The sequence below is a fragment of the Carcharodon carcharias genome, chromosome 5 (assembly GCF_017639515.1).
Source record: "Carcharodon carcharias isolate sCarCar2 chromosome 5, sCarCar2.pri, whole genome shotgun sequence".
NCBI classification, from domain to species: domain Eukaryota; kingdom Metazoa; phylum Chordata; class Chondrichthyes; order Lamniformes; family Lamnidae; genus Carcharodon; species Carcharodon carcharias.
In genome coordinates this window covers 12,028,435-12,044,155 of record NC_054471.1, presented here as the reverse complement: position 1 = coordinate 12,044,155, position 15,721 = coordinate 12,028,435, and the positions used below count along the sequence as shown (strand labels likewise).

The 15,721-nt window shown below is 41.9% G+C and overlaps 1 protein-coding gene across 3 annotated transcripts in view; it reads left to right on the top strand.

Moving 5' to 3' along the window:
* lbr (lamin B receptor) overlaps positions 1-15,721 on the top strand; it is a 63,298-nt gene that overhangs the window by 12,458 nt on the left and 35,119 nt on the right. For all 3 annotated transcript variants that reach the window (XM_041187806.1, XM_041187807.1, XM_041187808.1), the window contains exons 3-6: positions 611-802; positions 1,452-1,550; positions 12,767-12,932; positions 15,524-15,720. In XM_041187806.1, the coding sequence (XP_041043740.1) occupies positions 611-802; positions 1,452-1,550; positions 12,767-12,932; positions 15,524-15,720 (654 nt within the window). The remainder of the gene's footprint in view (positions 1-610; positions 803-1,451; positions 1,551-12,766; positions 12,933-15,523; position 15,721) is intronic.

The window sequence follows — 15,721 nt, the reverse complement described above, 5'->3', positions numbered from 1 at the left end:
AAGGTAAGCTGGGAGGCACCATTCTTGGGGGAAACGAGAGAGATACTATCAGGACTGAAGGTTGTTCTAAAATTCCTGGAGCAAAAGATCCAACAAAATCTGGAGAAAGAGATAATAGTTTGTTTCACTAATGCATACTGGGTGGTGTGGAATTGAGTGATACAATCCATCCATGCTAGATTGGCAAGCTCTCCAGCTAATTCCATTTTTTTTAAAAAGTCTGGTTTAAAAAAATAATGAATTGATTTATTTCTTGATTGTGCTGTGAAACAATCTAAATGTCCAAACAATAGTCAGCTGCGCAGTCACTTTCTGGCCATGGGAATATTTGTGTTTGTGGAGTGAGGAGCGATGATGAAAACCAGATGCATCGAACTATATTTGCATGATTTTGTCTGTAGTTGAAGCATCATTGTTTATTATTACAGATTTTTTAGTATTTGACATGAGCAAAATGTGGATAATATAAATATGGATTCAGTGAAGTAAAACGAGAACCATTTGATTTATGAGCAAAAAGTTAATTCTTCAAGTTGATAGTGAATCTTTGAAAATGGTGAGTGCTAGAAAGTTAAATGTTAAGTAATCAATAACTTATTTTTATCATTAGCCCTTAAATTATTTTAAAACAAAGAAAGGGTCATCTTCCCGACAACGTAGTCGCTCTCGATCTCGATCACGTTCCCCTGCCAGAACACAGACCCCCAAGCGTTCATCCTCCCGTGGCAGGGAGACCAAGAAACCTGTGCAGAAGGAAGAAGTGCAAAAGAAAAATCTGCCTCCAGTGAAATTTGTCCATCAGGTATGTGAAACTGCTTCTATTAAGACCTGGACGGACTCAGTACTATGCTGTCTGCTCATGTGCCTGTGTATGAGTCAAACTCTCAACCACTTAACCCTCAATGGACTTTAATGTGTGCTAGAAATGAGAATGGAAGGAGATATGTAGCCTAATAGTTTCTATCCATATGCCACCACCTTGTTTGTTTCTGTTGAGATTATTACCGTTTAATAATTAGTGTAACTGCTAATCAGTGGGCTGGCTGGATGTGTAGTAATTTATTAGTAGCAATGTTAAAAGGAAATTGTACTTAGCTGCTCTTGAGCATCACATCAGCACGAATGGCAGATACGTGCCTGTCTTTTTTGCTGGGACATGAGTGCACATAGTGATACTAAAGAAGGAGAAAGGCAAAAGAGACTGCACAAATTCGCATTGATTTTGCTTGTAGAAATTGGAAGATAAATAGAGCCCTGGCAAAAATGCACAAGTTGAAGATTTTGAACTCCAGTAGTACTACTGGTGTGTTGGACTGCATTACCGTTGAGTCTGAATAGGATTAGCTGTTTTATCTATGTCTAGAGAGACCTATTAAAGCAAATTCTTTAATTCTGAGAAATACTGTAATGTTTAATATCTGAGTCTTAATTGATGCTTTTTGAATGAGAAGCTCCAGGAGAACAGTACCAACAGCAAAACTACCTCTGTGATAGACGACAAAGAGGAGAAGGAGGAGAACAACAGCAAGAATACCTACAGAGTCGTTGAGGTAGGGAAACCCTTCTATATGCAAGAACTCATTACTTCAATTCAATATTGGAAATCATTGCTGACTCTTTACTGGGATTCACTCAGTTATCTTTTACTGAATTGTTATTTTTCTTGCCTTATTTTGTTCCTTTTTAATCTTTCCTTTTATCTTAGAGTTTTTTCTAATCACACTCCTTCATAATATTTAATATATTTTGCTCTGCCCTTTTCAAACTATCCTTTCTATTCTACAATCTTTCTGTTTTGTTTTGTTTAATTCCTCCATGTTCTGTACCGCAGCCCTTGGTCATGTGTAGAAAACATCTTTACATTGTATTGCTGATAGCACCTGGCTAGACAACCTCAAAGATCTCTCGCTTAGATGTAAAATTCTAATTTGAACATCGTGTTTGTGACCCTGGAAACTATTGACTTATGCTATGAGAAAGGGATATTTGTGTATTTTCCAATATAATTAGTAAGATAGGGGAATGTTCCATAAATCACAATGTATAGGTCGACCCAGCATATAAGATGACCCCATTTTTCTGGCCTCAGAAATCATACTTTTGCGTGTTGTCATGGCCAAGAGGGGGTTTGATTTAAACAACCCTGATTGGTCCTCTTACAACCCGTCTAAACAGAAAGATGTTTTTGATCTGCTTTCCCCTTGATAAGCAGTGGTGCATTTCCCAACCCCTCATTTTGGTGGGATCCAATTTCTATTAATAACCCCACAGCAAACTTGTAATAGGATGAACTTGGAGTTAGTTTATTTGCACATGCTCAAAACGCAGAAGGTTTGGTGGGGGGGAGGAGGTGGGGGGGGGGGGTCGTCGTCGTCGCTATGTGGCCCCCTGTGCATTCATACAGTAAAGAGGGATAGAGAAATAAATATTTACAGGACTAAGACCAGAGAGAAAAGAATTATTGTTTCATGTGTCCAGAGTCCAGATCAAAAGTCCATTGGTGTATTCTTTCACAGAGGGAAGCAGGTTGAAAACTGATACTGGATAATTCCAGTAGAGATGAATTCCATGATGAGAAAGGCACGCAGAGATGAATCAGTCTTTGTATTTTTTTTTGTTCACTTACGGGATGTGGGCGTCATTGGCTAGGTGATGGTAAACTACAGCTGGATAATTCACTTCTCCAGGAGAGATGACTTCCATGATGAGCCAGGCACAGAGATGAATCTTTCTTCTAAGCGGTGGTGCAAAAGGTCCAGTAGTTCCAGTAGAAACAATGTAGATGGAACCAGGCATTCAAACCTGTACAGAACCCCTTTTCTGTGCTGCTGCTGAGCACATACAAACAAGGAACAGTGTAAGCCATTCAGCCCCTTGAGCCTCCTTTGCCATTTAATAAGATCATGGCTGCTCTGATAGTAATCTGAAATCTGCATTCCATGCACTGTGAATAACCTATTACTCACTTGCTTAACAAGAATCTATCCACATCTGCCTTTTCAGGAAAAGAGTTCCAAAGATTCATGATGCTCTGAGTGAAAAAATTTCACCTCATCTCAGTTTTAAATGGACGACCCCTTATTTTTAAATAGTGACCTCCTAGTTCTAGATTCTCCCACAAGAAGAAACGCCCTCTCCGCTTCCACCCTGTCATGACTCCTCAGGATCTTATGTTTCAATCAAGTCGCCTCTTACTCTTCCAAACTCCAGTGGATACAAGTCTAATCTGTCCAACCTTTCCTCATAAGACGACCCACCCATTCCAAGTACTAGGCTGGTAAACGTTCTCTGAACTGCTTTCAACGCATATACATCCTTCCTTAAAAAAGGTGACCAATACTGTACACAGTGCTCTAGATGTGGTCACGCTAGTATCTTGTACAACTGAAGCATAACCTCCCTACTTTTGTATTGAGTTCCCCTCGTAATAAATGATAACTTCTATTAGCTTTCCTAATTACTTGTATACTACTCTTTTGTGATTCATGCACTAGGACACCCAGATCCCTCTGCACCTCAGAGCTCTGCAATCTCTCACCATTTAGATAATATACCTCTCTTTTATTCTTCCAACCAAAATGGACAATTTCACATTTTCTCACGTTAAACTCCATCTGCCAGATCTTTGCCCACTCACTTAACCTCACTCACTTAACCTATCTATATCTGTTTGTAGCCTCCCTATCTCCACTTTACTTTTTAAAAAATTCATTCACGGGATCAGAGCTTTGCTGGCTGAGCCAGCATTTATTGCCCATCCTTAGTTGTCCTTGAGAAACTGGTGGTGAACTGCCTTCTTGAACTGCTGCAGTCCATGTGATGTAGGTACACCTACACTGCTGTTTGGAAGGGAGTTCCAGGATTTTGACCCAGCGACAGTGAAGGAATGGCGATATATTTCCAAGTCAGGATGGTGGGTGACTTGGAGGGGAACTTGCAGGTGGTGCTGTTCCCATCTATCTGCTGCCCTTGTCCTCCTAGATGATGGTGGTTGTGGTTTTGGATGGTTATGTCTAAGGAGCCTTGGTGAATTCCTGCAATGCATCTTGTAGATGGTACGCACTGCTGCTATTGTGTGTTGTGATGGAGGGAGTGAATGTTTGTGGATGTGGTGCCAATCAAGCGGGCTGCTTTGAGTGTTGTGGGAGCTGCACTCATCCAGGCAAGTGGGGAGTATTCCGTTATACTCCTGACTTGTGCCTTGTAGATGGTGGATAGGCTTTGGTGAGTTAGGAGGTGAGTTACTTGCTGCAGGATTCGTAGCCTCTGACCTGCTCTTGTAGCCACAGTATTTATATGGCTAGTCCAGTTCAGTTTCTGATCAATGGTAACCCCCAGGATGTTGTTATTGGGAGATTCAGTGATGATAATGACATTGAGCGTCAAGGGGCAATGGTTAGATTCTCTCTTGTTGGAGATGGTCATTGTCTACCAGTTGTGTGGCATGAATGCTACTTGCCATTTGTTAGCCGAAGCCTGGATATTGTCCCGGTCTTGTTGCATTTGGACATGGACTGCTTCAGTATCTGAGGAGTCACAAATGATGCTTAACATTTTGCAATCATCAGTGAACATCTCCACTTCTGACCTTATGAAGGAAGGAAGGTCATTGATGAAGCAGCTGAAGATGGTTGGGCCCAGGAACTCCTGCAGTGATGTCCTGGAGCTAAGATGACTGACCTCCAACAACCACAACCATCTTCTTTTGTGCTAGGTATGACTCCAACCAGTGGAAAGTTTTCCGCCCTGATTTCCATTGACTCCAGTTTTGCTAGGGCTCCTTGATGCCACACTCGGTCAGATGAGGCCTTGATGGCAAGGGCAGTCACTCTCACCTCGTCTCAGGAGTTCAGCACTTTTGTCTATGTTTGAACCAAGGCTGTAATGAGGTCAGGGGCTGAGTGGCCCTGGTGAAACCCAAACTGGGTGTTGCTGAGCAGGTTATTGTTAAGCAAGTGCTGCTTGATCGCGCTGTTGTTGACCCCTTCCATTACTTTACTGATGATGGAGAGTGGACTGATAGGGCAATAATTGACCGGGTTGGATTTGTCCTGCAGGACACTGGGCAATTTTTCACATAGCTGGGTAGATACTAGTGTTGTAGCTGGAACAGCTTGGCTAGGGGCGCGGCAAGTCCTGGAGCAGACGTCTTTAGTGCTATTGCTGGAATATTGTCAGGGCCCATGGCCTTTGCAATATCCCTTGCCTTCAGCCGTTTCTTGATATAACGTGGAGTGAATCGAATTGGCTGAAGACTAGCATCTATGATGCTGGAGACCTCTGGAGAAGGCCAAGATGGGGCATCCACTCAGCAATACTGGCTGAACGTTTTTGCAAATGCTTCAGTCTTATCTTCTGCATGCTGAGCTCCTCCATCATTGAGGATGAGGATATTTGTGGAGCGTCCTCTTCCAGTGAACTGTTTAAATGACCACCACCATTCACGACTGGATGTAGCAGGATGGTCTGATCCATTGGTTGTGGAATTGTTTACCTCTGTCTATTGCTTGCTGCTAATGCTATTTGGCACAGTGTTGTAGCTTCACCAATGTTACTAATGTTCACCAAAATCCTTTAAGGAAGGAAAACTGCTGTCTTTACCTGGTCTGGTTACTCCAGACTCTCAGCAATGTGGTTGACTCTTAAATGCCCTCTTAACCAGGGCAATTCAGGATGGGCAATAAATGCTAACCTAGCCAGCAGTGCCCACATCCAATGATTAATAAAAAATAAGGTTGATAACTCATTTTTAGGTATGCCTGGTGCTGCTCCTGGCATGCCCTCCTTCATTGCATTCTGCATTGAACCAGGGTTGTTCCCCTAGCTTGATGTGTGTCTGTGTGTGTGTCTGTGTGTGTGTCTGTGTGTGTGTGTGTCTGTGTGTGTGTGTGTCTGTGTGTGTGTGTGTCTGTGTGTGTGTGTGTCTGTGTGTGTGTGTGTCTGTGTGTGTGTGTGTCTGTGTGTGTGTGTGTCTGTGTGTGTGTGTCTGTGTGTGTGTGTCTGTGTGTGTGTGTCTGTGTGTGTGTGTCTGTGTGTGTGTATAAACGCTGGGTTACCCTGGGTCGTCCCATCCCTGTCCCCGTCCCCTCCCCATCTTTTTGTCATCACATTTGGCAACCATCCCTTCACCCAGCACTGATCCCTGTGCTTGCTGTTAGCTAACTAATCTTTTGTCCATGTCAGTATGCTATCCCCTATTCCATGTGCTTTTATTTTCCACAATAACTTTTAACGTGGCAATTTAACAAATGCCTTATGGAAATATAACCTAAGTACCGTGCATTCATCTGTTCCCCTTTATACACAGCACGTGACTTCCTCAAAGAATTCCAATAAGTTGGTTAAACACAATTTCCCTTTCACAAAACTATGTTGATCCTGCCTGATGACCTTGAGCTTATCCATGTGCCCTGCTATAACTTCTTTAATAATAGCTTCTGACATTTTCCATATGACAGATGTTAAGCTAACTGGCCTGCAGTTTCCCACTTTGTCTCCCTTCCTTCTTGAATAATGGAGTTAAATTTGCTATCTTCTAATCTAATGAGACCTTCCCCAAATCTAGGGAGTTTCAGAAAATTAAAACCAACGCATCAACTATCTCACTAGACACTTTTTTTAAGATCCTAGGATGAAGTTCACCAGGACCTGGGCTTTTCTCAGCCCACAGCTCCAAACATTTACTCAGTGCCACTTCTCTGGTGATTGTAATTTCCTGACTCCCTTCCCTTCTTCCATTTCCTGGTTTATAGCTACTTCTGAGATGTTACTTCTATCCTCTATAGTAAAAACTGATGCAAAATACCTGTTCAATTCATCTGCTATCTCCTTGTTTCCCATTATCAATTCTGTAGACTCACTTTGTATAGGACCAACGCTCACTTTGTTAACTTTTTTTTTTAAAATGTTTATAAAAACCCTTACTATCTGTTTTTATTTCTGGCTAGCTTTCTCTCATACTCTTAATTTTTGCCTCCTTATTAGTTTTTTAGTCATTCTTTGCTGTTCCTTATATTCTGTCCAATCTTCTGGCCTTCCACCCACCTTTGCACAATTATATGTTTTTTCTTTAAATTTGATACTATCTTTAACCTTTCTAGTTAACCACAGATGGTGTGTTTGTCCTTTGGTAGACTGAAAGGTAGCAGACTGAGCTTTGCAGCTCCGCAAGGCAATATTATGGGGTGAATGGGGTGGTGGTCATGTCGCCTGGCTCCCACCTAACATTTTGGCTTTGACAAAGGGTGTATTTCCCTTGTCTGGGTTCCTGAGATTGTTAACGTTCTAACCATTAAGTCTTAGTGGGAGGTTGCAGGGTCCTTTGTCCTAGCAGATGAATGGGCTCCAGTAACGTCGTAAATGTCGCCCCTTCTCCCCCCACCACTCTCCTTTCAGCCCCGATATCCTGTACTCTCCTCAAGTAGTCAGCCTCAATTTGCACCCCACAAATGCATGATTTATTTACTGGTACCTTATAACTGAGAGCAAGGGATCAAGCACGTGATACAGGCTGTGTTGTGGATGCTGATGACCAATTCAAAATGGCAACTGCTTACACCGATGCCAGCGGTTCGCTTTTAGACTTGGCGTATAAGTTGAGCCCCTTTTTTTTTTTTAGAGGGATATTTCGAGGCTACACAGGTCAACTTATATCCCGACATCCATGATAATTGTCTGTCCTTGAATTTTCTTACATGAGTCCCATAGTTAAAATGCTTAAAGCCACTTAAACCTAAAATAGTTTGTAAATTTTGATTGGCTATTTTCAGAGCTGCCACTTCTTGCTTTTATAGTGGAGTTGGTGCACTGATGTGTGACTCTTTTTCATCCCTTTTGTCATTTATGATTTTCCTGTCTAAAAGAGCCACACGATGTGACTGCCCCTCCAGAGACATGTAATTAGTTTTGTGGCCCCACACCACTACATAGAACCAGCATTTTGTTTGACTATCTTTAATCAAGCTTTTTTCAGAGAGGATGGATTGTGTGCAGTGCAGTTGATGTAGTATATTTGCACTTTCAAAAGTTGTTTAACAAAGTACCACATATTAGGCTTGTTTGCAAAAATTGAAACACACCAAATAAAAGGGGCAGCAGCGTCTTGGTAAAATTGGCTAACGGACAGAAAACGAGGATTGTGGTGGGTGGGTGGCTGTTTTTCGGATTGGAGAGAGGTAGATAATGGAGTTCCCAGGGTTCAGTGCTTTGACCACTGCTGTTTTTGATATACATTAATGACTTGGGGGATATAGGGGCCAATTTCAAAATTTACAGATACCACAAAACTTGAAAGTGTAGTAAACAATGACGAAAATAGTAATAGAGTGCAAGAGGACACATGCAGGGTGCTGGATTCAGTGAACACATGGTACATGAAAATTGATGCAGGGAAGTCTGAAGTAATGTATTTTGGTAGGAGGAGTGAGAGAGAGACAATGTTAAATGGCACAATTTTGAAGGGATTTCATGAAGAGAAAAACTTTGGTGTGTTTGTGCACAAATCTTTGAAGGTGGAAGGACAGGTTAACAAAGCAGTTAATAAAATATATGGAGACATAAGAGTACTAAAGCCAGGAGGTTATGCTAAACCTATGTAAAACACCAGTTCAACCCCAGCTGGAGTAGTGTGTCCTGTTCTGGGGATTACACTTCAGGAAAGATGCAAGGCCTTTGGCGATGGTTTAGAATAGATTTGCTAGAATGGTTTCAGGATTGAGGGATTACAGTTGCTTGGAGAAGCTTGTGGTGTTCTCCAGAAGAGCAAAGAAGGCCAAGAGGAGATTTGTTAGAGGTTTTTTAAAGTTATGAAGGATTTAGATAGAGTATACTGAAATAAATTATTTTCAATGGCTGAAGAATCGATAATCAGAAGGCAAGGGTTTCAGATGATTGTCAAAAGAATCATAGGCTACATGAAGAAAAGCCTTTTTATGCAAAGAGTGGTTGGGATTGGGAATACACTACCTGATAGGGTGATAAATACTGGATTCAATAGTACCCTTCAAAAAGGAAATGGATTAATGAAGGATAAACAAAGTGAAGGGGCATGGAGTACTTAGATTTCCAGAAGGCTTTCATAAGGTGCCACATCAAAGGTCATTGTGAAAAATAAAAGCTCATGATGTAGGGGGTAACATTGGCATGGAGAGAAGATTGGCTAATCAACAGGAAACAGAGGGTAGGCATGAATGGGTCTTTTTCTGGTTAGCAAGATTTAACAAGTGATGTGCCATCAGTTTTGGGGCCTCAACTTTTTACAATTTATATCAATGGATGAAAGGACCGAAGGTATGGTTGTTAAATTTGCTGATGACACAAAAATAAGTAGGAAAGTAAGATGTGAAGAGGACATAAGGGGGCTACAAAGGGACATAGATGGGTTAAATGAGTGGGCAAAGATCTGACAAATGGCGTATAATGTGGGCAAATGCGAAATTGTCCATTTTGGCAGGAAAAATAAAAAAGAAGTATATTATCTAAATGGCGAGAGATTGCAGAGCCCTGAGTTGCAGAGGGATCTAGGTGTCCTAGTGCATGACTCACAAAAGGCTAGTATACAAGTACAACAATTAGGAAAGCTAAAAGAATGTTATTGTTTATTGTGAGGGGAATAGAAAACAAAAGTAGGGAGGTTATGCTTCAGTTATACAAGGCGCTGGTGAGACCACATCTGGAGTATTGGTCTCTTTATTTAAGGAAGGATGTAAATGCATTGGAAGTAGTTTAGAGAAAGTTTACTAGACTAATACCTGGAATGGAGGGGGTGGGGTTGTCTTGTGAGGAAAGGTTGGACAGGCTACACTTGTATCCACTGGAGTTTAGAAGAGTAAGGGGCAATTTGATTGAAACCTTTAAGATCCTGAGGGGTCTTGACAGGGTGGATGTAGAGAGGATGTTTCCTCTTGTGGGAGAATCTAGAACTAGAGGTTGCCCATTTAAGACAGATGAGAAATTTTTTTCTCAGTGGGTTGAGTGTATTTGGAACTCTGCTTCCACCACTTTTTGAAGAGAGTCTGAATATTTTTAAGGTAGAGGTAGACAGATTCTTAATGAGCAAGGGGATGAAAGGTTATCGGGGATAGGTGGGAATGTGGAGTTGAGGTTACAATCTGGTCAGCCATGAACTTGGATGGTGGAGCAGGCACGAAGGGCCAAGTGGCCTAGTCCTGCTCCAGATTCTTATGTTTGTATGTGTATGTTTGAAAGGGTAGGGGGAATGGGACTAACTGGGTTGCTCTTTGAAAGAGCTGGTGAATGGCTTTCTGTACTGTACTGTTGTTTGATGAGGGGAGCTCCAGTTGAAACTTTGAGATTATTTAACTGCTATGCTGCCTTTATACTTTTAGTTTAATGACTTCCCACTAAATTATGGCCTATCTTGGTTTTGAAGATTCAACAAAGGCAGTCTGATATTCCTATGGTTTAGTTGTTTCTGACCAACCAGCTGAGAGTATGGTATGGCTGATTTTAGTGAATCATTTCACTTCTGGAAGTGGTGATTCTTTACATGAATGTAGGTTGAAACATCAAAAGACTTCTTTTAAGGATGTAAAAGCAGGAAATGTTGGAAAAACGTGCGCGCCTGGCAGCATCTGGAGAGAGAAACAGAGTTTACGTTTTGAGTCCGTATGACTCTTCAACACCGAAGTGAGATAGAAATGTGATACCAACTTGAACCATTAACTTTTATTTCTCTTTCCATAGATGCTGCCAGATCTGCTGAGCTTTTCCAGCATTTTCAGTTTTTATTTCTGATTTCCAGCATCGCAGTTTTTTGCTTTGATTCTTTAAGGATGTATTTCCTTTCCCATGCCCCTATGGCTAAGGAAGTGTAGAAGATGGTTTTGTCCCACTGTGTGACCAATACTTGTTGGGAATCAGGAGATTCCCACTGTTGTTTTTCTCATGGAAAATGTCTGCCTTTTGCTGCTGGCTCACTAATACGATCTCAGCTGATGTTAATGCTGGACAAGTCAGATCCCAGAGTGAAACCTGGCTTGATAGATCCTAACTTTGATTTTTGTTTTAGAAGCCATGGAGGGCAGTTACTGAACACATGGACAGGAGTCTGCTAATGTATTTTTAACACACAGAATAAAACATTTATTAAACAAGAAAAATGAATTATATTACACTAGACAAAGGTTGGAAAGATTTCAATACAAATACCAGTAAACGATTCAAATCACACAAATTCCTTTACCCCAACTATACCTTTATAGATACATACAAATTCATAAAGATAACACAATTTACAATATATATCTTATACCCCAATAATCAGGGTAAGCATGTGAACTGGTCGGACACATCATACTCCAAAACAAGTGACAGAGGTCACCAAGGCAGATTCTATGAATTTCTCATCGACCCCCCCCCCAGACGCTTGTTACATGTGAGCCAACCGGTCTCACTGAAACTCTGCCTGTCTCCCGAGGGCTTCCAATCTCCACGCTCGAAGACTTGCCTTGAAATTCTCTTCCAAATGATGTTTCCACTCCGATGTCTTTAACAAGGCTCCACCTCCAGGATTCCGATCTCTCCTTCCGATGTTCTTTCCCCCTGGATCTCCGTGTACACTCAAGCTTCGTTTCCACGCACGCTGTCAGACATTTGACCATGTCAAGCAGAACACCACTGGTCCAAGGGTTACCCTTACGGCCAGCAGCATGGAGTCACTAACCTTTGGCTCCTCCTCAGATCTTCAGTCCTCTCTCAAGCCCACTTTGCTCCAGGTCTGCTCCCCGCAGCTCTGTCTCTTTAATTTGGAGTCTTTTCGTCTGCTCCTTACTTTTAACTTTACCTAACAGGACCTGTTTCAGGTTCCTTGACTTGGACTGTCTTCTGGAATCTCTTTCTGTTCCACTCCCATGTTTGGGATCTTTTTCTTGATTTGGGACCTGCTCCCTGTCCACCTCCTATGTCCTGCTCCTTGGGGCGCACTTTCTGCAATGGCGCTCCTCTTCCAGGTTACCTTACCTTCTTTGTGTGCTGTTTCACTTTTCTTCCTCCTTTCCTTTCTGTGCAGGAGCAGGGCCAGTTCCCAATCTGAAGCAAAATAAAACAAAGTGCGCTTGTGCTCAGGGCAGTTTCCTGGCCTGAAGGCATGAAAATCAACAAACTGCACTTGTGGCCATGCTTTGGCCAGCACATTCTCAGAAGATCTCAAGACGAGAAAAACACAAATTGCGCATGTGCGGCCGTTTCATGGTCGACACATTCACAGAAACTAAGGCCTGCAGGGAACTGGAATTTCCAGCCTTCGACTACTGATTAAGTTAAGTTTTTATTTCATTTTGTGGGTTCATTACATACAAATCAGCCAAAACTAGCAATTTAGCAGAATGTGGGAGTAGAACCCAAATGCTTCTGGGGTGCCTGATGTCACCTGTTTGCACAAATTTTGTTTCTCTTCGAGGTATTTGAGTTCCCTTTCTTGTCTCTTCTGCTATGCCGGTAAGTTTATAATTTGACAGCTTTCATTTCTCAATTCTGCTTAGAATTTACTCAGTTCTGCAGTTAAGAATGTGAATTTTGTCAGTGGGTTGCATAATTGGCTCAATAACACACAATGTTGGGCAATTTAAGTAATTGTGGTTACAAGGTATTGTGAAAATTGTGTGTATATTATCTGGTAGTGGTTTTTATTTGGAGGATGGGGAAGACATGGAGTATGGTGCTGGTCTCCAGCCAACACTGGGTTGCGTATTTCTACTGTAATCTTTCCCCTTTCTTTCTGATGTCTTCCATTCCATTTAACTTGCAGCACAAGATACGCAGGGAAATTGTAACAGACCAGTTAGGCCTCCCTTACAATCTACGAGCCAAGAAGGAAGAAGGAAAAGTTGTAGAACTGGAAACAAAAGATGACCATCTATATATTAAAAAGCAAGCAGCGTGGACTCAGGAATGGGAATTTGGAGGACGAGTTGGTAAGACCAGACAATTGTTCTGAGTTCTCATTTTTTTTTCCAATATCCCTCAAATGGGGTTTTCTCTAATTAGTTTTCTTTAACTAGATAGATGAGCATGTGAAATCTATGACTTACTTCAGATTGTGAAATTAATTTTAAAAACATCTGATCATCCGACAGATGTATTGCATTGAGAAAGACTCTGTGGGAAGGATGAGCCATCTGTGACAAACCAGGGAAGTTGAGGATGGTAACAAATTGAAAGAGAAGGCATACAGTGTTGCAAAGATTAGTGGTGGGCTAGAGGATTGGGAAAATTTAAGAAACCAGCACAGGATGACTAAACCAATTAATGAGGGCGAAAGAGATTATGAGAATAAACTTGCAAGAAATATAAGTCTAGGCCGGTTAGCCTAACATCTACCACTGGGAAAAATGTTCTTTAGGGAAGGAAATCTGCCACCCTTACCTGGTCTGACCTACATGTGACTCCAGACCCACAGCAATGCGGTTGACTCTTAAAATGCCCTCTGAGCAATTAGGGATGGGCATTAAATGCTGGCCTAGCCAGCAACACCCACATTCTATGAAGGAATAAAAAAAAATCTAAAACTAGGAGGCGTTGTTTCAGAATAAGGGGCCACCCATTTAAGATGAACATGAGGAGGAATTTCTTCTGAGGCTGTGAATCTTTGGAATTTTCTACCTTGGAGAAGCTGAGATGGACAGATTGTTGAACTATAGGGGAGTATTTTTCTATCTGTTCATGGAATGTGGGCATCAACGGCTAGGCCAGCATTTATTCCCCATCCCTATTTGTCCTTGTTCAGAGGGCATTTAAGAGCCAATCACATTGCTGTGGGTCTGGAGTCACATGTAGGCTAGACCAGGTAAGATTTCCTTCCCTAAAGGACACTAGTGAACTAGATGGGTTTTGGTGACAATTGGCAATGGTTTCATGGTCATCATTAGACTTTTAATAGGAAACAAAGAGTAGGAATAAATGAGTTTTTCCGAATGGCAGGCAGTGACTAGTGGGGTACCGCAGGGATCAGTGCTGGGACCCCAGCTATTCACAATATATATTAATGATTTAGATGAAGGAACTAAATGTAATTTCTCCAAATTTGCAAATGACACAAAGCTGGGTGGGAGGGTGAGCTGTGAGAAGGATGCAGAGATGCTTCAGTGTGATTTGGACCAGCTGAGTGAGTGGGCAAATACATGGCAGATGCAGTATAATGTGGATAAATGTGAGGTTATCCACTTTGGTAGCAAAAACAGGAAGGCAGATTATTATTTAAATGGTTATAAATTGAGAGAGGGGAATGTGCAGCGAAACCTGGGTGTCCTTGTACACCGATCGCTGAAGGTATGCATGCAGGTGCAGCAGGCGATAAGGAAGACAAATGGTATGTTGGCCTTTATAACGAGAGGATTTGAGTACAGGAGCAGGGATGCCTTGCTGCAATTATACAGGGCCTTGGTGAGATCACACCTGGAATATTGTGTGCAGTTTTGGTCTCCTTATCTGAGGAAGGATATTCTTGCTATAGAGGAAATGCAGCGAAAATTTACTAGACTGATTCCTGGGATGGCGGGACTGACATATGAGGAAAGATTGAGTCAGTTAGGATTATATTCACTAGAGTTCAGAAGAATGAGAGGGGATCACATAGAAACCTATAAAATTCTAACAGGACTATACAGGGTAGATGCAGGAAGGATGTTCCCGATGGTGGGGGAGTCCAGAACCAGGGGTCACAGTTTGAGGATATGGGGTAGACCATTTAGTACTGAGATGAGGAGAAATTTCTTCACCCAGAGAGCTGTGAGCCTGTGGAATTCGCTACCACAGAAAGTAGTTGAGGCCAAAACATTGTATGTTTTCAAGAAGGTGTTAGATACAGCTGTTGGGGCAAAAGGGATCAAAGGATATGGGGAGAAAGCGGGAATAGACTATTGAGATGGATGATCAGCCATGATCATAACGAATGGCGGAGCAGGCTCAAAAGGCTGAATGGCCTATTCCTGCTCCTGTTTTCTATGTTCCACCATCCACTGCGGTGGGATTTGAACCTGAGTCCCCAGAGGGTTACCCTGGGTCTCTGCAATACTAGTCCAGTGACAATACCACTATGCCTCTGCCTCCCTCTAGTCTAGGATTAAGGGGAGCAGGCAGGAAAGTAGAGTTGAGGTCAAGGTCAGATCAGCCATGATCTCACTGAATGGCGCAACAGTATGAGGCCATATGGACTATTATTCTCTTAAGTTCTTGTGTTTACATTAAAAATAGGCGAAGTTCCTTTGCAGTTATGTTACTTCTAAAGAGGCTCTTACTGGGATTATGTTTATGATTTGCACAATGAACTGGGATTCCCTGTAGTTCCCTTTTCTTGCTTTCCAGCATCTAAGTAGTAAGTGAATTAACAAGTTGAAATATAGTGAGTGTGAAAGATTTTTCTGTCTGGGAATTTTTTCTTTAAGGCCAAACTTTTGCTGAAAGAAAAGCCAGCAAGTAATAGATTACAGCCACTAGGAATGAAAGATGTACTTTTTTTGCTAATTTCTACTTTGATGGCTGCAAGCTAACATTTCCTTTCTTTTAGGTGCCTTCTTCATAATGATCTTGTTGCCTGCTGCAGTCATTCTCTTGCTGTTGACGTGTGCACAAGAAGATGCCAGTTTTCTGAATTTTCCACCCCAGATTCCAGCTCTGCAGACATTGTGGAGCAGTACTGCCCTGGGCATTTTTGTCCTTTGGTTCCTCTTTCAGGCTCTGCTCTACCTACTGCCCATTGGAAAGG